Source organism: Siniperca chuatsi, linkage group LG14, assembly GCF_020085105.1.
Source record: "Siniperca chuatsi isolate FFG_IHB_CAS linkage group LG14, ASM2008510v1, whole genome shotgun sequence".
NCBI classification, from domain to species: domain Eukaryota; kingdom Metazoa; phylum Chordata; class Actinopteri; order Centrarchiformes; family Sinipercidae; genus Siniperca; species Siniperca chuatsi.
In genome coordinates this window covers 1,309,681-1,334,515 of record NC_058055.1, presented here as the reverse complement: position 1 = coordinate 1,334,515, position 24,835 = coordinate 1,309,681, and the positions used below count along the sequence as shown (strand labels likewise).

Below are 24,835 nucleotides of genomic sequence, written 5' to 3'. Positions count from 1 at the left end.
TTTCTGGTTTAGTCCAGAGATGTTCTGTACCAAATTTGGTAATGATTGCTCAAAATTTGTAGGAGGAGTAGCGGAAAAACAGATTTGGACAAAATTCTAAATGGCGGAAAATCGGGTCGAAACCGCAGTCTAATGCTGGTATTAGCTAAATCTATCTGGTTATTCAAACTAGCTGATTAAAGTATGAGGCAGACAAATGATGCTACTGTCACAGCAGCACATCCTCAAGTTAGCTATTTTAGTGATTGTTAACTTCAGTTGAGATAATGTAGGAGCAAGCAACATACAGATTAATGTGTAACGTTACTATGAATATTGTGATCCATTTTCAGCCTTACAGTAACTAACAGGGAATTTTAACCATATCGAGGTCATCTCTCTCTATCATTACCTTTGCAAGGCATTTGGTTGGGAACACAACATTTCAACTTAACATAGATGTAAGTTATTGCTTTAACAGATGGTGAGATTAATGATGAAAGTCAAGGTGAGCACAAACACATTACATGTGTTAGGCAGATTATGAATATGATTTGAGTTCCACGACTTGTCTGTTTTCAGCCTGTTTGAGCTGGTGTTGACTGTTGGCAGATAAATCATACAGTGTGTGGTGTTAATGATCATAGGCTAATTGTTAGCCATTTGATCTTCTGGTTGTTCCCATTAAGATTAATTAAATATGTTTAATTTTTACTAATGGAATTAGGAGCATCACCATCACTCAGTGGGAGAAAACATAAATTACATTTATACTACACAATCAGGTTTGAGGTCAGAGCTTCCTTCTTTCTGCACAGTTTAAAGTCTGTGATGTCCCATCCAAATGTAGCGTTTTTCCTCATTTTCAAGTCAAACTTTGTCTTTGAACTATATTTAAATTTTGCCTGGCTTTGCAAGTGTACTCATATGGCCGAAATGATTCCCTATTTACTATGTAGTGCACTGTATTTACTCTCCACCATTTTATTTGAGTGTCTGAATTCTGACAATTCTGCAATTTATGCTCCATATAGTGCCCTCAAAAGTTCCCTCAATTTAACAAAAATGATTAGTGTCCATGTTGTGCGACTCTACAGCTGTCAGTGATGATGCAAAATGATGTTGATTCATAAGTGTCTGAAATCTCAATTTACTGCTCACTGTAAACTATTGAGAGTACACACAGGGAGGAATGAATGTGTGAACGAGGGAGTGATATCGGAAACAGCCATGTTCTACCTGTCATCCACTGTGTTCTTAGTTGTTCAGTACATGCTCCCTTCTGACTGTTAATACTAAAATAATATGTATGCTGGTGGAAATAATTATGTGTTGGGTGTTTCGTCTTTGTTAGTTTCATTAATCTGATGGTCTGTTCCAGCTTAACCTGACTGAAAATGGAAGTATGAGGAGGAGAAGGAGGCAGATCACACAACTGGATGCTATTTGATGCACGGTAGGATGGTTAACTGATTTAAGAGCTCCTACTTTTCATTTGAACATATGATATTGCATTGGCACAGGGTATTACATATTGTTGTTTCTTGAAGCTGACTGTTGACTGCCTAGTTTCTTTGCTTCTAGTTTTAAAAAAAAATCAATGATGACTGTAATAATTAAGATTAGGAATTGGAATTAATGAAATCCTCACCTCTCCACCCTCTCTTTCAGCCACCTACATCAGAGGATGTCCCAAAACACTGCCATCGAACTGAGAAGACTGATCAACCTCCTCAGCCTGTTGGAGTATATTTAAAGGTAGGACCACAAAAAATTGAAGGGTGCACAACAACATGTTTGTTTATGTTTCACTTCCATCCAACTTTTCAGTCTCCTGGCTTCCAAAATGGCCAAACTATTTTTGCCAGCGCACCACCACTGTGTCACTACGGAGCACCGATCCGGTGCCATATTGAATCTATGGGGTGACGCAGTGGCAGGGCTACAAAAACAATTCAGCCATTTTGGAAGCCAGAATGCTAGAAAGAGCAATGAAAATGAAACCAAAACAAACATGTTGTTCATCCTTCAAAAACAATCTTCAGTTGTGGTCACCGCTCAAAATCGTGTTGTCTTCCAGTCTACTTCCAGTCTATATCTACTTCATTCCTTTTGGAGCAGCACATTCCTGTTGAAGCTCCTGTTGTCAGAACTGTTAAGGACTTAATGGACCATACTTGGTGCATGTATTATATTCGCATTCAGCACTGACTACTACTTTATGTATCAGAATCCCATCTGTAAAAGTAAAATTATATAAATGTTTTTTTTAAATTGATATCTACAATTTTATAATCGTTAAATCGTTAAAATCGTTGCCATGGCCATTAAATTAATAACTAAGTGAATAAGGTGAATGTATAAATGACTGAATGAATTGTTTTTAAATACAGCATGTACTTAGACTCATACCATTTATGCTCTCTTTCCCTCTCTCTAGGTTGTTTTCAGGACTAGCTACAGGCCAAAAACCTGTCAGAGGAGGAATTTTAAAAAAGACACTCAAATGCAGGTAGATACATAAAGGAAAAAAACATCAACAAAAAAGTCCACCCAAACATTGTTAATTTCACTTGATCTACATCAGATGTTTGATGGCAAAATAATTGATACACAAAATAAAGATTTTCAAAGAATTTTCAGTTTGTTTTCTTTTCTAAATAGCATTAGGTGGTATATTGTAGACAAAACATGCATCTTGCTGCAATTAAGTATGTTAGATAATATGGGTTTTTTAAGTACATTTTTAAAGACATTTGAAAAGCTAGGCATAGCACTTCCTTTGTAAACCAAAAACTAGTTCCTACAAGCTGGTGAATTTTAGCAGGTGCTGGTCTCACCAATAGGAACTGACAGCTGGTAACAATAGGAGCTGGTAACTGGTATGAATCTTAGTTGGGCCTGGTAATAAGAGCTGGTAACTTGTGATAATCTAAGATGGTAGCTGGTAAAAGCAGCTGGTAACTGGTATGAATCTAAGCTGATAACTGGTAAGAATAGGAGCTGGTAGCTGGTGTTACCAGTAGTAGCTGGTAGCTGGCCTACCAGCTGTCAAAAACCTAGCTCAAACTGGTCAAGCTGCACGTGCCTTGTTTGCTACTGTCGACAGGCTAACAAACCCTCCTCTGTCAGTATCCTCTTAATTTCTATCTACCAGGGCCTGCAATGAATTTGCCTCCTTCACTGACAAATTTCAGAAAATTAGACAAGCAGTGAGTGTCTCCAACAGATACAGTGTATGTGAAAAAAAATAAAATAAATAAATAACTGCAGTTGATTCAGAACACTGAGTTCTCACTAAGACCAAGAAAGTGGATCACATCACTCCAATTCTGAGGTCTTTACACTGGCTTCCGGTCTGTCACAGTATTGATTTCAAAATACTACTGTTGGTTTATAAAGCGCTGAATGGTTTTGGGCCAAAGTACATTTCTGATCTTCTGCTACGTTATGAACCATCCAGACCTCTCAGGTCATCAGGGGCAGGTTTGCTTTCTGTCCCCAGAGTCAAAACTAAACATGGAGAAGCAGCGTTCAGTTTTTAGAGTAGAACGGGTTGACTTCCAATTGGAAGGTCGGAGGTTCGATCCTTGGCTTCCCCCAGCCCACATGTCGAAGAGCAAGACAAGCCCAAACTGCTCCCGCTGTGCCTTCAGTGTGTGTGAGTGTGTGTGAATGATTACTTAGTTTCTTTGGACAGATGAGCAGTTAGCATCTGCCATCAGTGTGTGAATGTGATATGTAGTGTAGCATGTGCGCATGCGCCAAAGTGCATGCTGCCTGTTGCCGTAGCTCCGTCTTGTTGCCTTACATTTTCCAACTTTTAGCTTTCCCTTTTCTTCAAAACTTGATTAACTTGTGTGTAAGTATAATTTAAACTACGCTCTTTATGAAAATGAGAGTAGAAAGTGTTTTGTGTGTCTAAGTCATTAAACTGGACATTGGACCATTAACATCACTGCAATACTTGAAATAATTGTGCAATATTCTCTGTTTAATACTCCGGTGTAATATACTGTTTTCAGTTTAATTTACTGATATTTATTCATACTTCTATTACTGCTGTGCAATATCCACCGTCTCATAATAATCTTAATAAGCTACACTTAACTTGACAGTTCATGCACTATTACTTATTACTTATATTATTACATTGTATTATTATACCGTACATACTTATCATCAACCGGTAAATCCACTTTGTACTTTACACTTATTTTAATTTTATACTTATACCCACTTTGTACTTAATTTATCTGACCTGTATTATAGTGGATTATATTTTGATTTGCTTAGTACTTCTATTCCTGTGTGCACTGACGTGACAGTGAGCTGCTGTAACAAAAGAGTTTTCCCTCGGGGATCAATAAAGTATTTCTGATTCTGATTCTGATTCTGAAGCGCTTTGAGTGGTTGGAAGACTAGAAAGGTGCTATACAGGTACAGTCCATTTACGTCAGCTTAAACTCTCAGTTCTTTTGCTGCTGCCTTTAATTAATCAAATATTGATTCATTTCTCACACTGCACCACTAATAACTTTTACTCTCGTGTTATATCTTGACTTCACGCCCTATGTTGCTTTTATATTTTATGTAAAGCACTTTGAATTGCCTTGTTATTTAAATGTGCTATACAAATAAACTTGTCTTGCTTTTATTTGATAGTGCAGCCGAAGAAAGACAGGAAAGGGGGAGAGAGAGAGAAAGAAAGAGAGAGAGAGAAGATGAATGGATTTGAATGCGGCCTGCTGCGGTAAGGCTGAGTCCTTGGTACATGGGGAGCGTGCTCTACCAGGTGAGCTACCAGGGTGCCCCAAACACATCATTAATACACTCAACAATTTCAAAACATTCAACCCTTAAAGTTTGTCTTATTTCTTTTACTAGTAAATTGTGCTACAAAATACTAGAAATGAATACACAGATAAAACTTTCATTTACGGCCACTATTAACTCTACTGAGTAGCACTTCTGAGCCCCTGTAGGAATAGAAATATGAAAGTGTATTTTTTGTGAACTGTAAAGTGTTGTCATCATCATTTGAATAAGAAAACTTTGTTTTTGACACCACAATGTGCTCTATGATGGGAGTTGATATAAACAAAATGCTGCAGGTTTAAGACAGCCATTCATGAGAATGGTAGTGTTTGTGTTTTGCCTATGCCTCCTGTGTAAACATGACAGCATGCACATGCGGATGAGGAGCAGCAGGAGGAACTTGATAAGATGGTGCCTGGCAAACTGTACAGCCCACCCCCCACCCCCCAACACTGTTATGTAATACACTGCTGCCTCTGCTCTGTGAAAAAAATAAGCCTGCTGTAAATCCACATGGCAACTCCCCATTCACAATTCACAAAACATTTTAAGCCTGTAATAACAGTACTACAGAACAGCTGACCATGACATATTATTAAAGTGCATGCAGAATAGGCTCATGCTGGAACATTAGGTCACTGGACAAAAGTTTTTACACTTTGAAACTCGAGGTGCAAGCAGTTTACTCACCTGTCAGTATTTTATCCACAGGAAAACATCTCCACACCCAGAGAGGCAATACCTTCCTCCAGTCCTGACTTTAGAAATCCATCCTGGACAAAAGAATAATTGTGTGTGTGTGTGTGTGCGTGTGTATGTGTACAAACACACACACATATATACACATACACACGTTTTATATATATATATATATATATATATATATATATATATATATATATATATATATATATATATATATTCACCAAAGAAATAAAACCAAAACTAAGAACTTCTTAAATTGATACATGGTGAAGCTGTTGTCTACCTGAGTGTCCTCGCTGGTCTTGGAATCACGGCCAGCATCCATGGTGTTCATTTTCGTAACCACGCCCTCACCATCTAAATAATGAGTGTGTCAGTGCTCTGTGGTGACGTAAGGACAGTGGTTTGGCCAATTCCGTGCCGAGACACGTGGTTAGATGGTGACATCAGACAATCCACGTGAGTGATGCATTTGGTACTTGTATGGTGCTTTTAACTGCTGTTGTAAATATTAAAGCTAGATGTTGTTTTGCACATGGAGAAAGTGATAAACTCTATCGATAAGATTAAGGTGTTTTTGATATTCAAATACAAAATGGTTTCACACATTTCACTACAAATATTGAAGAAACTGTCACCCTTATAACATTATAAAATGTGTTTTAAAGTAATTTCAAAAAATATGACAAATGATGAAATCTTAACATTTTGTTTTAAATTAATTCGATCATTAGCTTCATGGGTTAGGGTCGCCTGAGCAAAATTAATTTTGTTCTATCAAATCTATACAGAACCCCACTGAGGAGAGGAGCTGGTAGGCAGCATTGGTGCCATAGGTCTGCCATTAACTCACTACAGTGGGAAGTGAGGTCTCCGCCTCCACACTGAGGTGGACAACAGTAATTTTTTTAACATTGTAAATGTAAATGTTCGGCTTGTGTTTTAGAAAACGGACTGTTTTCCCCCTCTATAGGCTATACAGCAGTTGAAATAAATGCGTCTTTGACCTCATTTAAAAGGCATTAAATAAAGCTAAATCACCACTCACACTCCCGATCGTGTCCAAGTAAACAGCAGCTTCTGACTTTCTAATGTGATATACCCTACCACACTACAGTCTGGCCTATGGCAGCTTTCACAGTGGCGCAAAAAAACTGTGACTAGGTATCAAATATCACCCACAGCACCAATAAGTCTACCTGATACGTGATACATCCCGACTTCCCAAGCTTTCTGAACTCTATTTACTAGGGAATGGCCCAGCCGTTAATGATGAATTGTCCTACAAAATATACACAATCAGTAACGTTAGTCATGCCAATTTTGTGATCATTAATTGCAGCGCATTTGCTGGGTTTTATTTCCCGTACAAAAGGGAACGCCTCACCCACTAATTTGTAGGCCTATTGCTGCGTTCCAGACAACTCGGAACTCGAAAATTTGCGACCTCTAGAAAAAGTAAACTCGGGGCAAATCATGTTTGTTGTTTACGTTTGACGTCGTGCACCTGGAACGCTTGGAGGTCGGAAGTCGGAAATTTCAACTGGGAAATTGTGACCTCCGACATGAATGCAGTATTTGTTTTCGCTGTTGAACAGCTGATCGGTGCCTGAAAAAGACAACAACAACATGTTCCGAGATCCCATTGTTCGCCCGTATTCCCATAGGACGTGAACGCAGCGTTTGGAGACAGTGGATGTGTGCGGCAACATGTGAGGCAGTCGGGTGGAGGCGTGGTCGCTCCCCGGCAGCACATGTTCCCTGCTGGGGGAGTGTTGAAAAGCACCGTGAGGATCCCATGTGTCAGGACAAGAGCACACAGCAGGTCCACCGTCTCTGACAAACACAGGAGAGACAGAGAGAAACACAGTGTTACCCGTCTCAGTAATTGCGATTATTTTATCCTCTGAACATGACATAATTTAGAAGGTCTCACACTTTCTCTGTATGGACATTTAACTCTTACTTTGGATGTCCAAAAAAATAATTGAAGATTGACAATACTGTGAAAAGAAGACTCTGAGGTGAAATATGAACTCAGTGTCTGCATTTGTGTTAAATGTTTTCTATGTGACAGTTGTGTGAAAAGTAAAGAGAACTGTGTGAAGAGAACCAAAACTCATTAAAAGTTAAGTGAATGCTTTTGAAGTTAGGATCACTGCATTTTCAGTCTTTGAACACAGTTGGCAGAGGTGCATCAAATCAATGGAGAAAAACCGTAAAGCTGTATTACTACTTAGGCAAAGTGGAGAAACAGAGCTTCAGCACCTTACATTGGAGGGATGAAAAGAATCAAGACACAAACGCAGATTTCTTAAGATTAAAAACATATATTGGATCATTGTCTTTCAGAATTACAGTAATAGACAAATAGAAATGAATTGTTTGAATAGAATAATGCAACTGAAAACACATACATTTCTTTCAACCATTATGAATTTCTCTAATTTGAGACTATCTGCGAAGGAGGTTCAGAGTACAGAAAGGATGAGGGAAACAGCAAGTTGAGAAGTAAAACCAGAAGAAAAACAAGACAAAAACTAAAATAATGGAAATTATTTCAAAACAGCGTATGTGGTAGAAGGCTCTGTGAGCAAAAGGAAATTGAGAGGGTTGTCTGCACCAGCTCTTTATTTACGAATGACTCAACAGTGTAGCACCAATACGATGTTGGGTGCATTTTCATGTACAATATAACGCCCGTTATATCCTGGTTACCATTTAATGTTGTGCAGTGATTAATAATAGATGAGAAGAATTGAAAATAATAAAAAAAAAAACATCCTTGCAAGTCACCATTGCACTCAAACACAACATCTCACAATGGACCATGTTCATGATGTACGTAGCTCCTAGATGATTTTTTAGCTCTCCAGCAAAGACATGTCCAATCAAATCCAGTGGCACATTCAAGTCTGAAAAGCAGCAGTTTGGATACACTGTAAGAACAGTAAGATTTATAAAAGATGACAGATACGCAATGGCCAGGAGGACATTAAGACATGTGAACTGTCAGCCACAACTTCAAACTTGTAAAGTCTCCAGCAGGTAAAGTACAAGATGGTGAGTTATATCATAGGTATGGGTGAATTGGAAACATTACAAAATTAGCTTTGAATGCCAAGAAAGGACGACACTCCAAATATGAACATATTCTCTGAAATGACTGAATTCAGTTTGGTGCTAGGGCTGATTATTCTTTTTTCAATAGTAGTGCTGATACCACACTTGACTTTCAGGACAGATACCATAATGATACTTTTTGATACCTTACTTTGAGGGTTTCTACATTTTTTTTCTCATTTAACAAAAAAAAAGAAAAATCCAAAGTGCTCAAATGTTAAATGTTGTACAAACACACACATCTTTACAAGAACTTCATCAAATTTAATAAATTTAAACTGGCCAAATGTTGATGTAAATCAGAAACTATCTGATCACAGAAGTCAACAGGATTATGAATCTGACCGGACATTTGATTCCAACTTTTGGTATCTCACAGTTCAACTGACACATTTTGGTGAGGTGTTATAATAATATAAAAAATAATAAGCACTGACACAAATCCAGGAAGTTTTCAGCTACATTATGAACATGTCCATCTGAGAAAAATTAGGTCTGCTTTAAATTACTAAGTGCTTTTAAACCTCTTAAATCACATGGCGGGTGTGTAATTTGCTGATCAAGAAAGATCAAAAATGTTTTAGAAATAAAAAACCTTGTTTTAAAAAACAACATATACACCTTGTGGATTTAAGGTATTCCCAATTTCCATTAATTGCTGTGTCGCACATTAGAGAGATCTGTTTAACAAAGATCACATTCTGAGATGAGAGCAAACTAATATACAAGTGATTTGTTTTCATTGCAAACACAAAAGGACAACCTCTCTCTCCAACACCTCACGTTTCACTTTGTCAAAGCTTTTCTCTGCGGAGACCCTTTGACCATCATGCGTTATCAATTCATCTGTTCCTGATGCATATTAAGACACACACAAAACCTCATGCTCTCACAGACTCATTCTGACTAAACTGATGAGATTCAGTTTGGATTTGATGCTGTTTTCTCACAAAAGAAAATACACACACACCTTACAGAAAAACACCCAGCAAACTGCCACACTTCTTCCTCCCTTTCTATCACCAGTGGTAACAGCTAGTTTTGAAGAAGAGCACTTGGAAACGTCATAAAGGAACTGTATGGCTTCTCAAAAGACCATAAAAAGTGGTAAAAATGATTGGTGGTTTACAGTCTGAAAAAGCAGCAGTAGTTTATAGGCCATCTGAAGGTGCTACAGACAGAGTCCTGATTGTGCTGTTGAGTTGTGCTGATGGCTATGTGAGGTACTGAAGTCCAGTTTGATACAGTACAGCCAGTCTGGCCAGGCTTTGTCCGTAGTGTGGACGAAGGAGGTTTCTATAGAACAATATGGCCGCCAGCCAAGGCACTTAGATCCTGACGGGACCAAAACCTCATTAAAGATGGAGGTTCTGGTCATTTTATAGCTGTAAGGGATGTGGCCAAGGTGATCATGCCTCATGTGTTTGTGTGTGTGTGGTAGAGATGCTATCACTCTCTTATGCTAGCAGAATAGGAGAACTGGGGGAAATGTGCTTGCTGGCCGGGGTCCTCGCAGTCCAGACTGTTATCTGTAAGAACAAGACAGCAGAAGTCACTCGTCACATTCCAGCCAAGAAACCAGACCTTGATCATGGACAGTGGTGGATCAGGCTACGTCAGCACACTGACAGTGTTGCAATCCAGACCTCAAAATTCTACCACAGTCAGAGGATACTTACACTTGTCTGGAGGAGTGAGTGTGATGGTCTGCGCTGTGAACTCCTCATCAAAATACCGGGTGTCTGTCTCTGATGTCACTTGCGGTCTGAAGAGTGGGGTGAGCTGACGCAGGAAGGGGAGAAGATTGGTAAACTGGCCATTCAGTTTGGAACATATTGGATTTATAAAATGACTACATGTAGACAAGGTTCTGTGAGCAAGCGGCATTGTTTACATACTGCCTGTGTACTTTGTGCACACCTGAAGTATTTAAAATATATCCACAAGGGGGCAGATCAGGGCTGTTTCATCCCTGCCAACACAGACATCTTCATTGAGAACCTTCTATTTTTCAAAACATAAATATAACTAAACATGGCTACCCTCAACAGGGTTACTATGTTGTTAATGGTAAGATCACTGCAGATAATAGTGGACAAGCTCTATTAGTATCTCTTGAAAACTTTCCACCATTGTTGTTTGTTCAGAGTCTGTTGGTTCTAACCAAACCTTTGGAATGCAGGATACTCACGCTAAGCCATCATGTGCATGCAAACACGTAGTTAAAAGCAAGTATATAAGCTCTTTTAGTTGCAGTAATACATTTTGAGATTTGCTAAGTGCACTTCTTTGTTCAGGTTTTCATAAAGCATGAAATACTGCCACCAGCAGTTGACACAAAGGAACAATAACCACTCACTCAATACTGATTAAGAACTGAAAAAAACTTAACGTTTTTAGTGTTAGATGTGTGTTCAAAGTTAATTCGGATTCAGAAAACAAACAGGTCTGACTTATGGCAAACATATAATGTGGTAGACAAGAACGCTTTCTTTTGATTTTAATTCAGAGATGAATTTAATATGTTTTGTTTTTCTATATCTTACATTTCAAGCAGCACAGTATACAACCCCCAAAGCATTTTTCAAGATGTAAGCATTTTATCTACATGCGACTGTGGGCTCTAAGTTGGAGTTGATAATTATTAAAGCCCGATGAAAGTTTCTGAAATCACAGATATAAAGGCTGACTAAGCAGTCACCCAGGACTAAAAAGCAAACCCCAGTTTCACTTCCTCTAGCCTCATGATGTCTTCTTACCTTCTTCTGTACCACATCCTGCCAATTTATGGTGATGAAAAATTTGTGACTCATTACTTCTTTGGCATCATTGGGACCTCCACCTAACCTGTCAGTCCAAACAAAATCATGTAAGAATTATATAGGTATTTTCAAAAGGAATACACACACAGGATCAGTCCGGTCAAATACCTCTGTTTGGGGTCCTTCTTGAGCAGGCCAGCCAGCAGGGACTTGGCCTCGGGTGACAGGTTCCTGGGGAAACGGATCTCCTCCATGAGGATGAGCTCAAACAAACGCTCATGGTCCTGGTTGTAGAAAGGCAGACGGCCACACATCATCTCATACATGACCACACCCAGACCCCACCAGTCAACCGCCCGGCCATAGTCATTATCTTCCAGGACCTGAGAAACAGACACAGCAGAGAGAGAAACACAGTTAGAAGTGACTGAATTTGCAGCCTTGAACATTTATATTTGGTACACATCACTTAACTGCACAGTTCTGACCTAAATTTATACTTCTCTTTTCAGTTTTGAATGATCGCTTCCTGTGAGTAAATAGATTTCCCACCAGTCATGTCCAACACCGTATATATAAAGCAGAGTAAAACTTTGGTCTCAAGTGTGTCAAAATTATAAGAATGACATAATTTCACTCTTATTTGTAAGAATAAGTGCCATGCAGAAACCTTCTTGAGTGTTAAGAATTAGTCTCAATTCCCAAATTATTTCAGAGCTCCACTGGTCCCCTAACTCAGTTAGGAGTGACCAGCAGATGGTTGTGTTACAGCACAAAGGTGGAGAACACACTTCACAACAAAGAAAAGACATTTTGGAAATGTATGATGACATGTTGATAAAAAATATCAATGGAAAGGAAAGCATAGATGATCACAACTTAATTAATTAAAATTGATGAATAGGCATTCAAATGTTGGAAGGCTGAAGTCAAGCATTACAAAACAAGATTAGATACCTTGGTAAAATGCCCAATGAAAGCTTGATTATCATCAGGGAATAACATGACTTGATATATTTGAAAAAAAGTTGCTGATGACACTAGAGACGGTACGTTGATGCCCCCAGTAGAAAAGATTTGTCTGGAGCATGAAGTATGTTAATTACATTATGTGCATTTTTATTGAATGTTAACATTGTTGTTAACATCATGATATTGCCCTTTTGCATATTCCATATGTGATCTAAACATATTCTGTTACTGATGTGTTGTCTTCATCTTACTTACATCACCATGAGTAAAATCAATAAGAATAATATTGGCTTTTATCACACACAATGACTTTTATTACACTGGCTGGGGGGAACAATAACGGGACTGCAAAGGTGATAAATAATGAGCTGTTACAGCAGGTGTCTGACCAATCAGTGCAAGCTGAAGTACCAGTGTGTGTGAATGTGGTTATATTGTCGCTGCTAAAATTAAGATAATAAAAAAAGACAAAATCAGCTTTTGAGAAAACACTTTCTGAGGATCGTGTGGAAGAATTTATCTGGGCACAAAGGAACTTGAATACAGAATGGAAACAGCTAGTTCAGTGATTGCGCTGTAAAATTTTCTGTCTAATATGTAATAGTAAACATAGCTACTTTGTGTGTCCGTGTATGTGTGTTGTAAATGTTGTCATAGAAGCTGAACGACCCGAATAATACATTCCACATAATATACACCACAATGGCCATTTCACCTGACTTGAAACACGTTTGAAGAATTGTGAATTAAATGTTCAGTTTCACAAATCTTGCATAACTAAGAATCCCTGAGAGAACCTAAGAACCGAAATGGTTAGGTCAGAGTCATTAGTTTTTTTAATGTTCAGATGCCAATGTGCTATAATCGTTGTCTTTCAATCTGTGATCCTCCCATCTACTAGCCCCTGAAAATGTCACCCTTCATATCATTGCTGGACTCAAACTTGTATCCCTGAGAAAGTGAGTGAAGGAAGTGAGCCACCTTGACAACCTCCATGTCCACTCCTCAAGATTCAGGATCATTGCCATCTATAGACACACTACTAAACTCATTTGTTAGGTATATATTGAGCTGAGAGTATTTTAGACAAAATCCCTCCATAACATTGTTGACTAGAGTGGTGATCTGCTCTCATAATTTACTTAATCTGTAACATCTCTGTGAGCCCCAGGAAATAGGGATGGCAGAATCTATATAAAAAAAAAATCTTTTCCTCTGAAGAATTCATTATTGCTGCATTTCGTTGTCTCAGTACTTGTACTCTGTGCAATGACAATAAAGAATAACAATAAAAATGTGATACATATGTAGCTCACTGCTAAGTACAAACCAAAACATCACAGATCATCAATATAAAGCGGAATTCCATGTTAAAGATCAGGCATACAGCATTATACATGGTCGCTGATACTTGCTGGTCACTCATCTTTATTCATTCATGGCACAAACGTGAATGTAGTGACGCCTAGTGGTAGGCTAGACTGATAACATTACAAGCAGACAGATTTGGAAATGATTGTTATTGATATTGAAATTGAAAAGGGATAAACAGTGAATCATGATAAAATGAACTACAGGCACTCAAGGTGAGCCACGTTTGTGTGCACAAACTATTCGGCTGGGAACAGCAATAGCTAAAAATTGGACTGTAACCGTTTATGAACGTAAGAGTGACCAAGTGCACATAAATAGCGTTTCCTGTATTAAAACCCCACCGGTGAAATAATTTTTCGTCCTCACCGATATGTTTTTAAGTATGGGAGTTTAGATAGTTATCATGTGATGCACTATGAATTTCATAAGAGGAGACAATCACGCTCTTGTTCCCCTAATTGACTCTTTGAGTTGACATGCTCACGTCATACAGCGGCATCTGGTGGCCACGGTCGTCAAAGCAGCTCCATTAGTAATGTAATATCTGTAAGATTACTGCATGACTTGGTGAGAGAGTATAATGACCAACCCTGGATGTCTTTCTAAAACGTATCTTTTGGTGAATCAGTTCTATTTGTGACACCCAGAGTCCCTCATTACCACCAAAACTCCAGTACTGGTCATCCACACCTTCGTGGTAGGGAATTTATGTCCATACTGCGTTTGTAACCCACCAATTCATCATCCAGACATTGCACACATAGAAAAAGCAACATACAAGTAAAAACTCTTCGCTCCCTCAAAAAATGTGATACTGTGTGATGTACAACTTTTCTAACATGAAGCTGAGGTTATCTCATTATCATTGCAATGCTTGCCTACTGCAGTCTATACTTTGGGATATTTCTGGTCTAATAATGCCTATATAACAATTATGCAGGCAACAGGCCATCTGTTAACACTAGTGCTCTGTCTCATGGTCTGTTCTCACTCATTCCCTCAGGAAAATGCTTACAGAGCATCAGAGCTCGGACCAGCCTCAAAAAAAGCTTTTACCCTCAGGGGGTCAGAATAATGAACAGTAGGCACCTTACATAACTCACAGTAACTATTTTGTGGGATTTCTTATTTATTGTTATTTCTTTATATATATAGTTTTAAGGGCTGAGGGAGTCAGGTCATATGTATTGCATTGCATTTGAATGTACATGGTACTTTTTAAGTGTAAACTAAGTATAAACTTGAACCTTGAACGTAGTGAACCAGATAGTAAAGGTTGATATCGGTAACAAACACTGAATCTAATCAGAAATCATTAAAATGTCTGATAGTATTCCACTTTTTCACTCTGAGCACATGAGGTGTGTGCAGCAGTCACTTTCAGCGCATGAAAGAGAGAAATCCACAAATCTCAAGAACAGAAATTAGATTTGTTTTTTGGTTTTATATTTTATTTGATTACGCACTTCAATATGAAAATAGGAAAACTTCCCTATTTAAACCTCTAAAATAAAATAGAATGTCCCTAAAATATTCAGGAACAGGAATCTACAATATCCAGCAGAAAAAATGTATTCACAAAAGAGGGGAAACAACATATCCATAAGGAATGAACCAAGTACACAAGTCATAGTGAATGGCAATTAATTCATGTTTAGTGAAAGACCACAATACCACTCACAATAATAATGAGTGGCCCAGACAACCACAGGACAGCATCAAAGTCCCCCAATTTCCCCACAATGATATTGCATAGTCCATAGAGTCCAAACTCATCAAAATGATCTGATTAAGTCCATAGAGTTACTTGAGTTTTTTCCCACCCTTCAATATCACAGGAATGGTCTGATTAAAATCATCACTCAGACCATGTGGTGCGAGAGTACCCAGTGTATATATCCAAAATAATTGTTGCAGATCTGCTCGCACAAGTATATTGCGCAAATTGGATGGAGAAGGGTTATTGAAACATCCTTTCAATGAAGGGTCTGTATCCAAGATGTACCAATGTTTCGTTATAACCTCTTCAATGTCTCTTCCAACAGGTGAGTGTTGCATACAACAGGTAATTCTGGAATCAGGTTCCTTCTATTTTTTTCTGTTCAGCCATTCAGTTTGAGACATGTTGTCAAACTGCCTCCGTGATTCACTTTTCCCTATAGCCCCTTTTTCTGAAGCGGTCCTTGAGAACAGCTGATTTTTACTGAAAATCCTCATCAGAACTACAAATACATCTGATACGGTTGAATTGTGAAATTGGGAGGCTCTTCTTAAGAGAAGTAGGATGGTAAGATTTTCCATGCAGTAACTAGTTTTTGTCTGTGCTCTTATAATACAAGTTAGTTTTCAAGGTATTTCCCTCCCTAATCATTAGAATGTCCAAAAAGTTTATTTTGTAAGTATCCACGGCAAATTTTAGATGTTTGTCATTAAAAGGTGGGATATGCGATTTTGGAGAAAACCAATACGATGACAAATACAATGATATAGAGCGAACAACGACACAGCAAGTAATGTAACTAATGTTAGCTAGGTTGTGGTTTAGCTTAGCAAACTGTCGCTACAGTTGCTGCTGCGAAGCTAACAGCCAGAGAGGACGAGACATTTCCCAGAGCCAGCACAGCAGCTCCAGACAGCGATACTCACAACTCTCCTGCTACTATAGCTAACATCACAACAACAGTATATCTGGGCAAACATTTAATGTTACCTGACACACACATCATGGCTCAAACGGCTGAAATAGTGTTGCGTGGCCTGGCACAAGCCACTTTGTTGGTTTCCCATTTACAATGCCAGGGCAGTGTACAAACACCGGACTTTTTTTCAGTGCGCACACTGAACGGACAGCTAGTTGACCGTGAGGAGATATTCACTAAATTTGACAGAAAGATGTGTGGATAAGAATCGCATACCACACCTTTAAGATTCATAACTTCATTGAATTCCATCAGTTGTGTTTCTTTGCCCATCCAAATAAAAGAAAATGTCATCTAAATACCGTTTCCAGTTGGATATGTGGTGTATATATGGATTTAGCTGCTGATTGAAGACCACATCTGATTCAAACAGTGCAACGTAGATTGAGGCAAAGCTGGGTGACAGTTTGGAACCCATGGCCACTCCTGACACCTAGAGAAAGAAGTCAGTACCGAACAGAAAAATAGTTAGAGGTGAGAACACATTCAATCAGGTCAAGGATGCATTGAGCACTGGGACCATCCTCAGTTTTTTTATCCAAGAAAAAATTTGCAGCTTGAAGACCCCCTCAAAAGGAACAAGATACTGTTGTGTATTTGTCATTTTTAAACTGAATAGTTTTTATAAATTCCTTGATGCTGTCCTGTGATTGTCTGGGCCACTGATTATTACTGAGTGGTATTGTGGTCTTTCAATAAACATGAATTGACTGCCATTCACTATGACTTGTGTACTTGGTTCATTCCCCAATGCATATGTTCTCCCTCCTTTGTGAATATGTTTTTTGGGCTGAATATTGTTTTGGCCTGGATATTGTAGATTCCTGTTCCTAAACATTTTAGGGGCATCCTATTTTAATTTAGAGGCGCCTCTATCTAGAATTAGCCACTAGCCATAATTACGACAGCACTGTCCTGATGTTATTCTTGTGTGCTGTGAGGATCTTCTAAATATGTTGATGTATTATATGTATTTATGTGTTTTTCTTATGTGGGCTTTATATATTTTCACTGGTGTGAACATGTCACATGTGACTATCAGATGACCCGCATGTATATTTAAAGATGGCGTCTGTATGTGTACTACTAAGTCTGAAGAAGACCCGTAGCTTGAAACATCACTGTTGGATGTGCCCATAAATTGCACATAAGGGAGCTACAGTGCATGGACCCTTTTTCATGTTGTCATTGAAGTCTTCTGTTGGTCCAGCACCTGCCTTACACAGAGTTTTGATGTGCACGACTACTATGCTTGATTTAACTTTACACCGCTAACATTAGAAACCTGAAGTCTGGTTACACAACTTGGTGACTATTTGCACAGCTAATACATTTGTAATATATTTTCATGTGGTGTAATGTTGGTGTGTCCACCTGATTCCTGCAAACAGGCAGAAATTAAAGCTCTGTAAACCTGTTGTGAGGATATCAAAGCAGTAGACCATGGAGTGCTGTACTGACAACACCTCACTGGAAACATGCCATGCCTGCTTCAAAACCTCTACAATCATCCCTGTCCCCAAAAAACCAAGGACCATAGGACGACTACAGACCCGTCACCTTGACCTCTGTGTTAATAAAGTCATTTGAGCGCCCTGTGCTGTCATACCTCAAATACATTACTAGCCCTCTCTTGGACCCACTGCAGTTTGCATACAGAGCCAACAGGTCTGTAGATGATGCAGTAAACATGGCCCTCCACTTCATCCTCCAGCACCTGGATACCTCAGGAACCTATGCCAGGATCCTGTTTGTGGACTTCAGATCTGCTTTTAATACAATCATCCCAGCTCTGCTACAGGACAAGCTCTCCCAGCGGAGTATGCCTGACTTCACCTGCAGGTGGATCACAGACTTACTGTCCAACAGGAGGCTGCACGTGAGGCTGGAGAAAAAATGTCTGACTCCGGGTCCATCAGCACCGGATCCACGGTGCTGTCCTTTCCCTTCTGCTCTTCTCCTTTTATACCAACATCTACACCATCATCAGTCGGTTACGCTCCTGAGGTTGCGGATGACACCACCTTCATTGTGCTCATCTTTGGTGGCTCAATGCTTGTAAGACAGTGGAGATAGTTGTGGATTACAGAAAGAACCCAGCCCCATCATCCTGTGTGACTCCCCAGTCGACACTGTGGAGTCCTTCCGCTTCCTGGGGACCATCATCACTCAGGACCTCAAGTGGGAGCTATCACCAAGAAAGCACAGTGAAAGATGCGGAAGCTAAAGAAGTTCAACCTGCCAAAGACAATTATGGTCACTGAGTCCATACTCACCTCGTCCATCACCATCTGGAACGCTGCTGTCAAGCACAAGGGCAGACTGCAGCATATCATTCGCTCTGCTGAGAAGGTGATTGGCTGCAATCTACCTTCCCTCCAGGACCTGTATGCCTCCTGAGGCGTGCGGAAAGATTGTGGCCGACCCCTCCCACCTTGGACACAAACTGTTTCCGCCACTCCCCCTCCGGCAGGAGGCTGAGGTCCATCAAGACCAAAACCTAATGCCACAAGAACAGTTTCCTCCCATCTGCAGCTGGCCTCATCAACAAGGTCCAGGACCACCACTGATTCTCATACTCCAACCACTGTTATTTTAACGTAAAGTCTACATACCTGACTCAATGTGTTATATTAACATACGTGGACATTGCAAATACTTATACTTCATACTGTGACCTTTTGCACATTTCCTGGTAAATATTTTGCACATCCCTGCACAAAACAGGGAGTGCACAAAAATACCAAAGCAAATTCCATGTATGTGTAAACCTACTTGGCAATAAATAAAATGATTCTGATTATAAGGTTTAGGAGACACTGCAAGTCATGAAGGGACAGATGCACCTACAGCCAGTTCTGCTGGCTCCTCAACCACTATCTGTGCTTCACTGTGGCTCACAGTACAACCTCAAACCTTTCCATCATTCATCAGGTAGTGGACCTTTACTCTACTTTACTCTTAGCATTAGCTGTACATGTTCTATAGCAAACACACATGTCCACTCCACTTACATAATGTAGGAGGGCAAAATATTAGAAACACCTCCCAGTTTGATGCAGCCCTGCACAACTCCAACACCAACTATGACCTCAATAATTAACATATAATTGAATTGACACATCTTAGACTGAATGTCGACATAAACTGAACATTCGTAAAGGTAGATTTTATGGCAGGACTGTTGGTAGTTTCGTTCAGGCTGGCTGCTATAATTACATTTTCTTTTTTAACATTTTGTTTCTGTTCTGAAACGGGTCTAGGGAAATCTAGAATACAAAATGTGTTTATGCAGGATCAACGGTAGAAAGGATGAAGAATGTTGGGCAGTTGTACCCACAGCATCAGACCTTCTCAGTGGAGGTTTTCACTCCCTTATCCTCGACTTTGCACCAAAGCACACTGGGTTCTCCTTCCTTGGGATGTACAGCACATAAATATTATGTGACGGTGAAAGAAGAATGAGTACGGCTAAAACTAATGCAAAAATATTATAACCTTCATGAAGATGTAATATATTGCAGGGCTGTTGTATGCGACTGTATTAGTTGTAACTTGGTGGACTGCTATTATTAACATTGATAACATCCAGCCACTAGATGACGCACTCCCTGTCCCCCCTTCCATTCCATTTCAGTGGTTGCCAGTTCATTGCACAACCCGCATATTTCATGGTCGACTAGAGTGAGACTCCGATTATAGCTATACATTAGCTATAGATTTAGGTTACTTTGTGCGGTGGTATTTCATGTAACGTTATCTATGGTAATCTTAGGATATGTCTAACCAGGTTTAGGTAACCTTTTTTAATAATTATAGGGGACCTGTATTGCAACATTTACCGTAAAATGACATTTTAATCATCCTTACACTATAAGACATTAGGTAAATATTTACATTTTAATCCAATCAAAGAGTACAGTACATTGTAGGGATGCTATTAAAACCCACAGCGCTCGACATTTACTGTAGACAGCTACAGTAAAAGTTGACATTAGCTAGTATAGTGTTGACCTAACATTAGTCGAAGTGTTTTCTTGCTGAAAACAAATCTCATAGCGGATTGAGATGACACCCTCAATAACAGTCACATTTTGAGTCTAAAGACTATAATGAGCAGATTTACAGTAGTTCGGAACTTTAATTTACCTTCGACATAACACATTGGTAATATATTGGGATCCCACGACCACACTGTTTTTTAAAAATAGTGACTGTCTTTTCATACGCAGACCAGTCCGCCAGTGGCCCGGACGGACCAGTGACTGGTCAATCCACTTGCCCTGCATAAACCTTTACTGACCCATGGCCATCGGTTATGTCGGACCCTGGCCGACTTCTAAATACCCTCTGATGTCGCCAAATGGTGGGATTTGTTGGATCTCTGTAATTAATATTATAAAGAGTACGGTCTAGACCTGCTCTATAGGAAAAGTGCAATGAGAACTTCTGTTATGAATTTTATATAAATAAAATTGAATTGATACACATCTTCGTCATAACATTACATTGTTTGAGGTGTTGGGATTTACAATGGTTAAGGGGGGGCACCCACTTGTGCAGGTGCGATCAATTATGGCTATCAGAATTGATAATAAAGAGTCTCATAAAATACACTAAACTATCAATTTGGAACTCAGATTAATAACTAAATGAATAACTATAACCAGAATTACCATTAATAGCTAGTTGAAGAATTTGGAGTTCAACATAGAAGAGGTTGGCAAATTACTCCCTCTTGTGCAACATTAAAGAAACCAGCATAATTATACACAAGCATTTATTTAAAAAGATAAACAAAGCAAAAACACACAAGACTAAAGAAGACTAACTCTAAATACTAAACTACAGAACAAAGGGGTGTGTGTGTGCGCGTGCAGGTCTGAGTGCGAGCCAAAAGGAATGCGTGTATGTTTCTTTGTTCTGCCTCCTTATGTCGAGCATGAACGTGGTCAGAAACTAAGAAACATGTGAAGCAGGAGCTTTAAAGTTACTCTCCACCGTGCGTAGTTGTCTTTAAGCGCCACACTAGAGGTGAATGTGTGTGGCCTGTTTAGGATAACGGTGCCAAGTTAAAAGGAGTTAGTTAGCATGCAAAGACTCTGTCTGTGTGGAACATAACATAAAATAACATCAACTTAGCGTGTTGCTACCAAATTAACTGACAAACACGTCACAACAAAACCTCAGAAAAACACATCACTACATGTACATTATTAACTAAAGGGTGCTGTGCAAAGCCAAGTACAGTTACTCTATGCTATGCCCAGTCGTTACGTTACCCATCCGTGGGAGGGAAAGAGAGGTGGCTTTGGTGCTGCTGTTAGCTGGCAGTCAGGCTGTTGTAGATGAGCCAAGCTGGGAAGAATTGTGGTTCCGCTGTGGAAGCGTCTGTTGCTGTGCAGTGTCCGCTTGTAGAGGTCGGAGGAAGCCGGTCGCTCCGTCTGTGGTTGTCCTTACAGAGTTAACTTGCTTTGTGCGCCTGTTAGCATGTGAAGTCAGCTGGCAGGCTTTGTGTGTGGCAGCCGTTTGCGCTAAACTATGTTGCAGAGATCTAATAGGCCTTCGTAGGCCTTTTGGTAGATCAGGAGACTTCGGTTCTGCTGCATGTTTCTGCTCCGAGCAGATTACACAGCAAAGCCAGGACGAGAGAGTTCAGGTGGGTGTCTGCTGGTAAGCAGGGCACTGAGAGGGGGACAGCCATGGGCCGCCACAGTGAAAGATTCCAGGAGAAAGAGAGTGAACAAATGATCACTGACCTTTTTATTGACCTGGTGACATCCGGGTCACAGGTCAGACTGGCCAATGCTGCGTTCAATGGCTCTCAGGATTGTGGGACAAAAGAGAATGCAGTCTCCTAACAAAAGTTCAATCACCCAAATGAATTCATCTGTCGCTCCTCAGGGATTGACGCTGTTATTTTTCTAATTTTGACAATCTAACCGGTGACAACACATTAGTTAATGTTTTAAGGAACATGACTGCCGGTGGTAGTTGTTTATTTTGTTTAAATATGCAGAACTGTAATTTTATAGATCATTTTTTCCTGACGATTAAGCTAAGATAGCTAATATGTGCAAACGTGTCTGTTTTTTCCACACTAACTGGCAACTATACCACGTGATACCAACAGCATTATACTATCGGCTCACAAGCCTTGTTAGAAGCAGGAACCATATGTCAGACATCTCACACAGAGATAAACAAAACATTCATTTTGGACCCATCAAAAATTTTAAAATGATTAATTCACAATCATAATTTTTTTTTAAGGAAAAAAGATACTTTTAGTCTGCACCTTTTTAAAAACTTGGGGATGTTTATTTTTTTACATAAAAATGTTATCAATATAACATTGCCTCAATACTCAACACTGATGGTGATGGTCAGTTATGTCGTTCGCTACCCAAGTTTCTGCCAAGGTGGCTGGGTAGTCTGCCCTATCAAGGAGAAGCTATCATACAGCTAGCAGTTTCAATCAGTCCCTAAATATTATTTATTATGTGAATTAACTTTAATAATCACTTAATGTGATCTAAACATTTTTTGCTGTCGCACTTTATTTTACAGTACACTAATGAGACATAATAAGCTGTACTTTGTATCAAATTAGACGGAAGCTATAAATAAGGTTGGGACGGTGTAGTCCCTCATTCGTCCAGGAGTGTTCTATCGTAGAAAAGGTTTCAGTCGTAGTCATCTGGACACTGTTTTCAGAATCAAGACGTTTCGGCTCCCATCCGGAAGTCATTCTCAATTGTGAAAAAAATTGGACGGGAACTAGAAATTTAAGCTACTGTGTAACATAAGCCCTGCCCTCCGGAGGGAATCTGCCTGAGTATCTGTTAATAGCTAGTTTCACCTGAAACTGACCTAATTGTTTCCAAGATGGCCCAGTAATCAGTAATCAGGCTTATTGTTTTCTGGCTGCATCTACTGTCTAATACACTGTGATAGAGTCTATCACAGTGTATTAGCACCTTGGAACGCATACATGTAAGGTTTTCTAATGTGCGACCTACTATGTGGAAGTTACTTGATTATATCGCCACCTGCTGGTGACATGTGCCATTTTTGGTGTCTGAGGTGTATGCACCAGTCTATACCTCCCCTGTGAATTTCACTTGAATAACTCATACGGTGTAGTCTGCAGTACCACTTTTACCAATGGAAAATAAAAAGAATACACAAATAAATAAAAATCTGAGCAATTTCAATAGGGTTCCCAGCACCATTGTTACTGGGCACCTTGAGTCGTTGCATTCGTGGTTCCCAGCCCACTTGGGCATGGACCCCTAATTACAATTAGCTTAGTATTATTTTTACATTATACTCTTCAATTAACAAATATTTTGATAGTCATAAATCAATGCACATTATTTGTTTGTTTACAGGCGAACGAGGTGAAACAGCCCAGCATCCCCGCTGTGAAGCACCAGACTCAAGTGAACTGCAATACATAAACAATCAATGAGTACATTTGTTAAAATACCACGTGTGTTTATTTAACCCGTGTACACATATATATCCAAATCTGTGCATAAATTATCCATGTTTGTCTAGTAATACTATTTAGGCTACTATTCACTAGAGATCCTGTAATGGTGTACCGTCGTTCCACCTACAGCTTTAATGTGTGGTTAGGGTTAGATATGTGATTTCATTTTAGTTCAGTTCACGGTACAGTTCGGTTGTAATGTGTCGCATTTTAGCCTCTATGAAAGTCTAATAAAATCTAAGAGTGGGAAATAAAGATGCAATGTCCTGGCAGCTTCCATAATGTTACTGGGGTTAGATAGTGACACGGCATTAAATGGTCTGACGTCTTAACTGGTATGGGAGTATTAGCGTTCGTTGAGAAAACATGTATTACTACCTAAAAACTCCACGGACTCTGGAGAACATCCCTACGAGGGATGTGTGAACTAGCGATCAGAAGTGACCTGATGTAGTTTGACTTTAGTTTACGGTACATTTTTCTTCTAATGAGCAACAAACAACCCTGTAAGAAAGTGAAACTGTGTTAAATAAAGGCCAAATACATGTACTGTCCTCTGAGCTCTCTGTGTTTTGTCTATTATTATAAATGTCCGATGTAATATGGCATTAAATTCGTCTAATGCTGTTCAGACCAGAAGCGCATTTCTCCGCACTGGTCAACGAGTGATTCTGCTTCTCTGCTCTTTTCTAATCACAATAAAGAGCTGATCTTTATAATAACCTCATGAATTTATAAGTTAAAGCTTTTTATGTTTTTCTGCGGGACGTCGCTTCTTCTGCAACAGTTAAGTTCAGATCATTTATATGATATATAATATCAATTTATTCAGTTACCGCTGTAACTAGCATATTATGGATCTGATATGGTATTGTATTTGATTTAATTAGACTATGATCTTGTAA

At 39.3% G+C, this 24,835-nt stretch overlaps 2 protein-coding genes across 4 annotated transcripts in view; one reads left to right on the top strand and one right to left on the bottom strand.

Moving 5' to 3' along the window:
- LOC122888421 (trichohyalin-like) overlaps nt 1-5,690 on the top strand; it is an 81,236-nt gene extending 75,546 nt beyond the window's left edge. The window contains exons 5-9 of one of the 2 annotated variants that reach the window (XM_044222858.1): nt 1,361-1,435; nt 1,651-1,737; nt 2,420-2,491; nt 4,645-4,774; nt 5,509-5,690. In XM_044222858.1, coding sequence (XP_044078793.1) covers nt 1,361-1,429 — 69 coding nt within the window. In that variant the 3' untranslated portion in view covers nt 1,430-1,435; nt 1,651-1,737; nt 2,420-2,491; nt 4,645-4,774; nt 5,509-5,690. Of the gene's footprint in view, nt 1-1,360; nt 1,436-1,650; nt 1,738-2,419; nt 2,616-4,644; nt 4,775-5,508 lie in introns of those variants that run through there. The other variant, XM_044222857.1, reaches the window with a different exon arrangement.
- Nucleotides 5,691-8,115: 2,425 nt separating this feature from the next.
- The window catches only part of LOC122888423 (RAC-beta serine/threonine-protein kinase-like), a 32,046-nt gene continuing 15,326 nt past the window's right edge, over nt 8,116-24,835 (bottom strand). For both annotated transcript variants that reach the window (XM_044222860.1, XM_044222861.1), the window contains exons 11-14: nt 11,556-11,770; nt 11,385-11,472; nt 10,305-10,407; nt 8,116-10,154 (exon numbers count right to left, since the gene is read on the bottom strand). In XM_044222860.1, the coding sequence (XP_044078795.1) occupies nt 10,075-10,154; nt 10,305-10,407; nt 11,385-11,472; nt 11,556-11,770 (486 nt within the window). In that variant the 3' untranslated portion in view covers nt 8,116-10,074. The remainder of the gene's footprint in view (nt 10,155-10,304; nt 10,408-11,384; nt 11,473-11,555; nt 11,771-24,835) is intronic.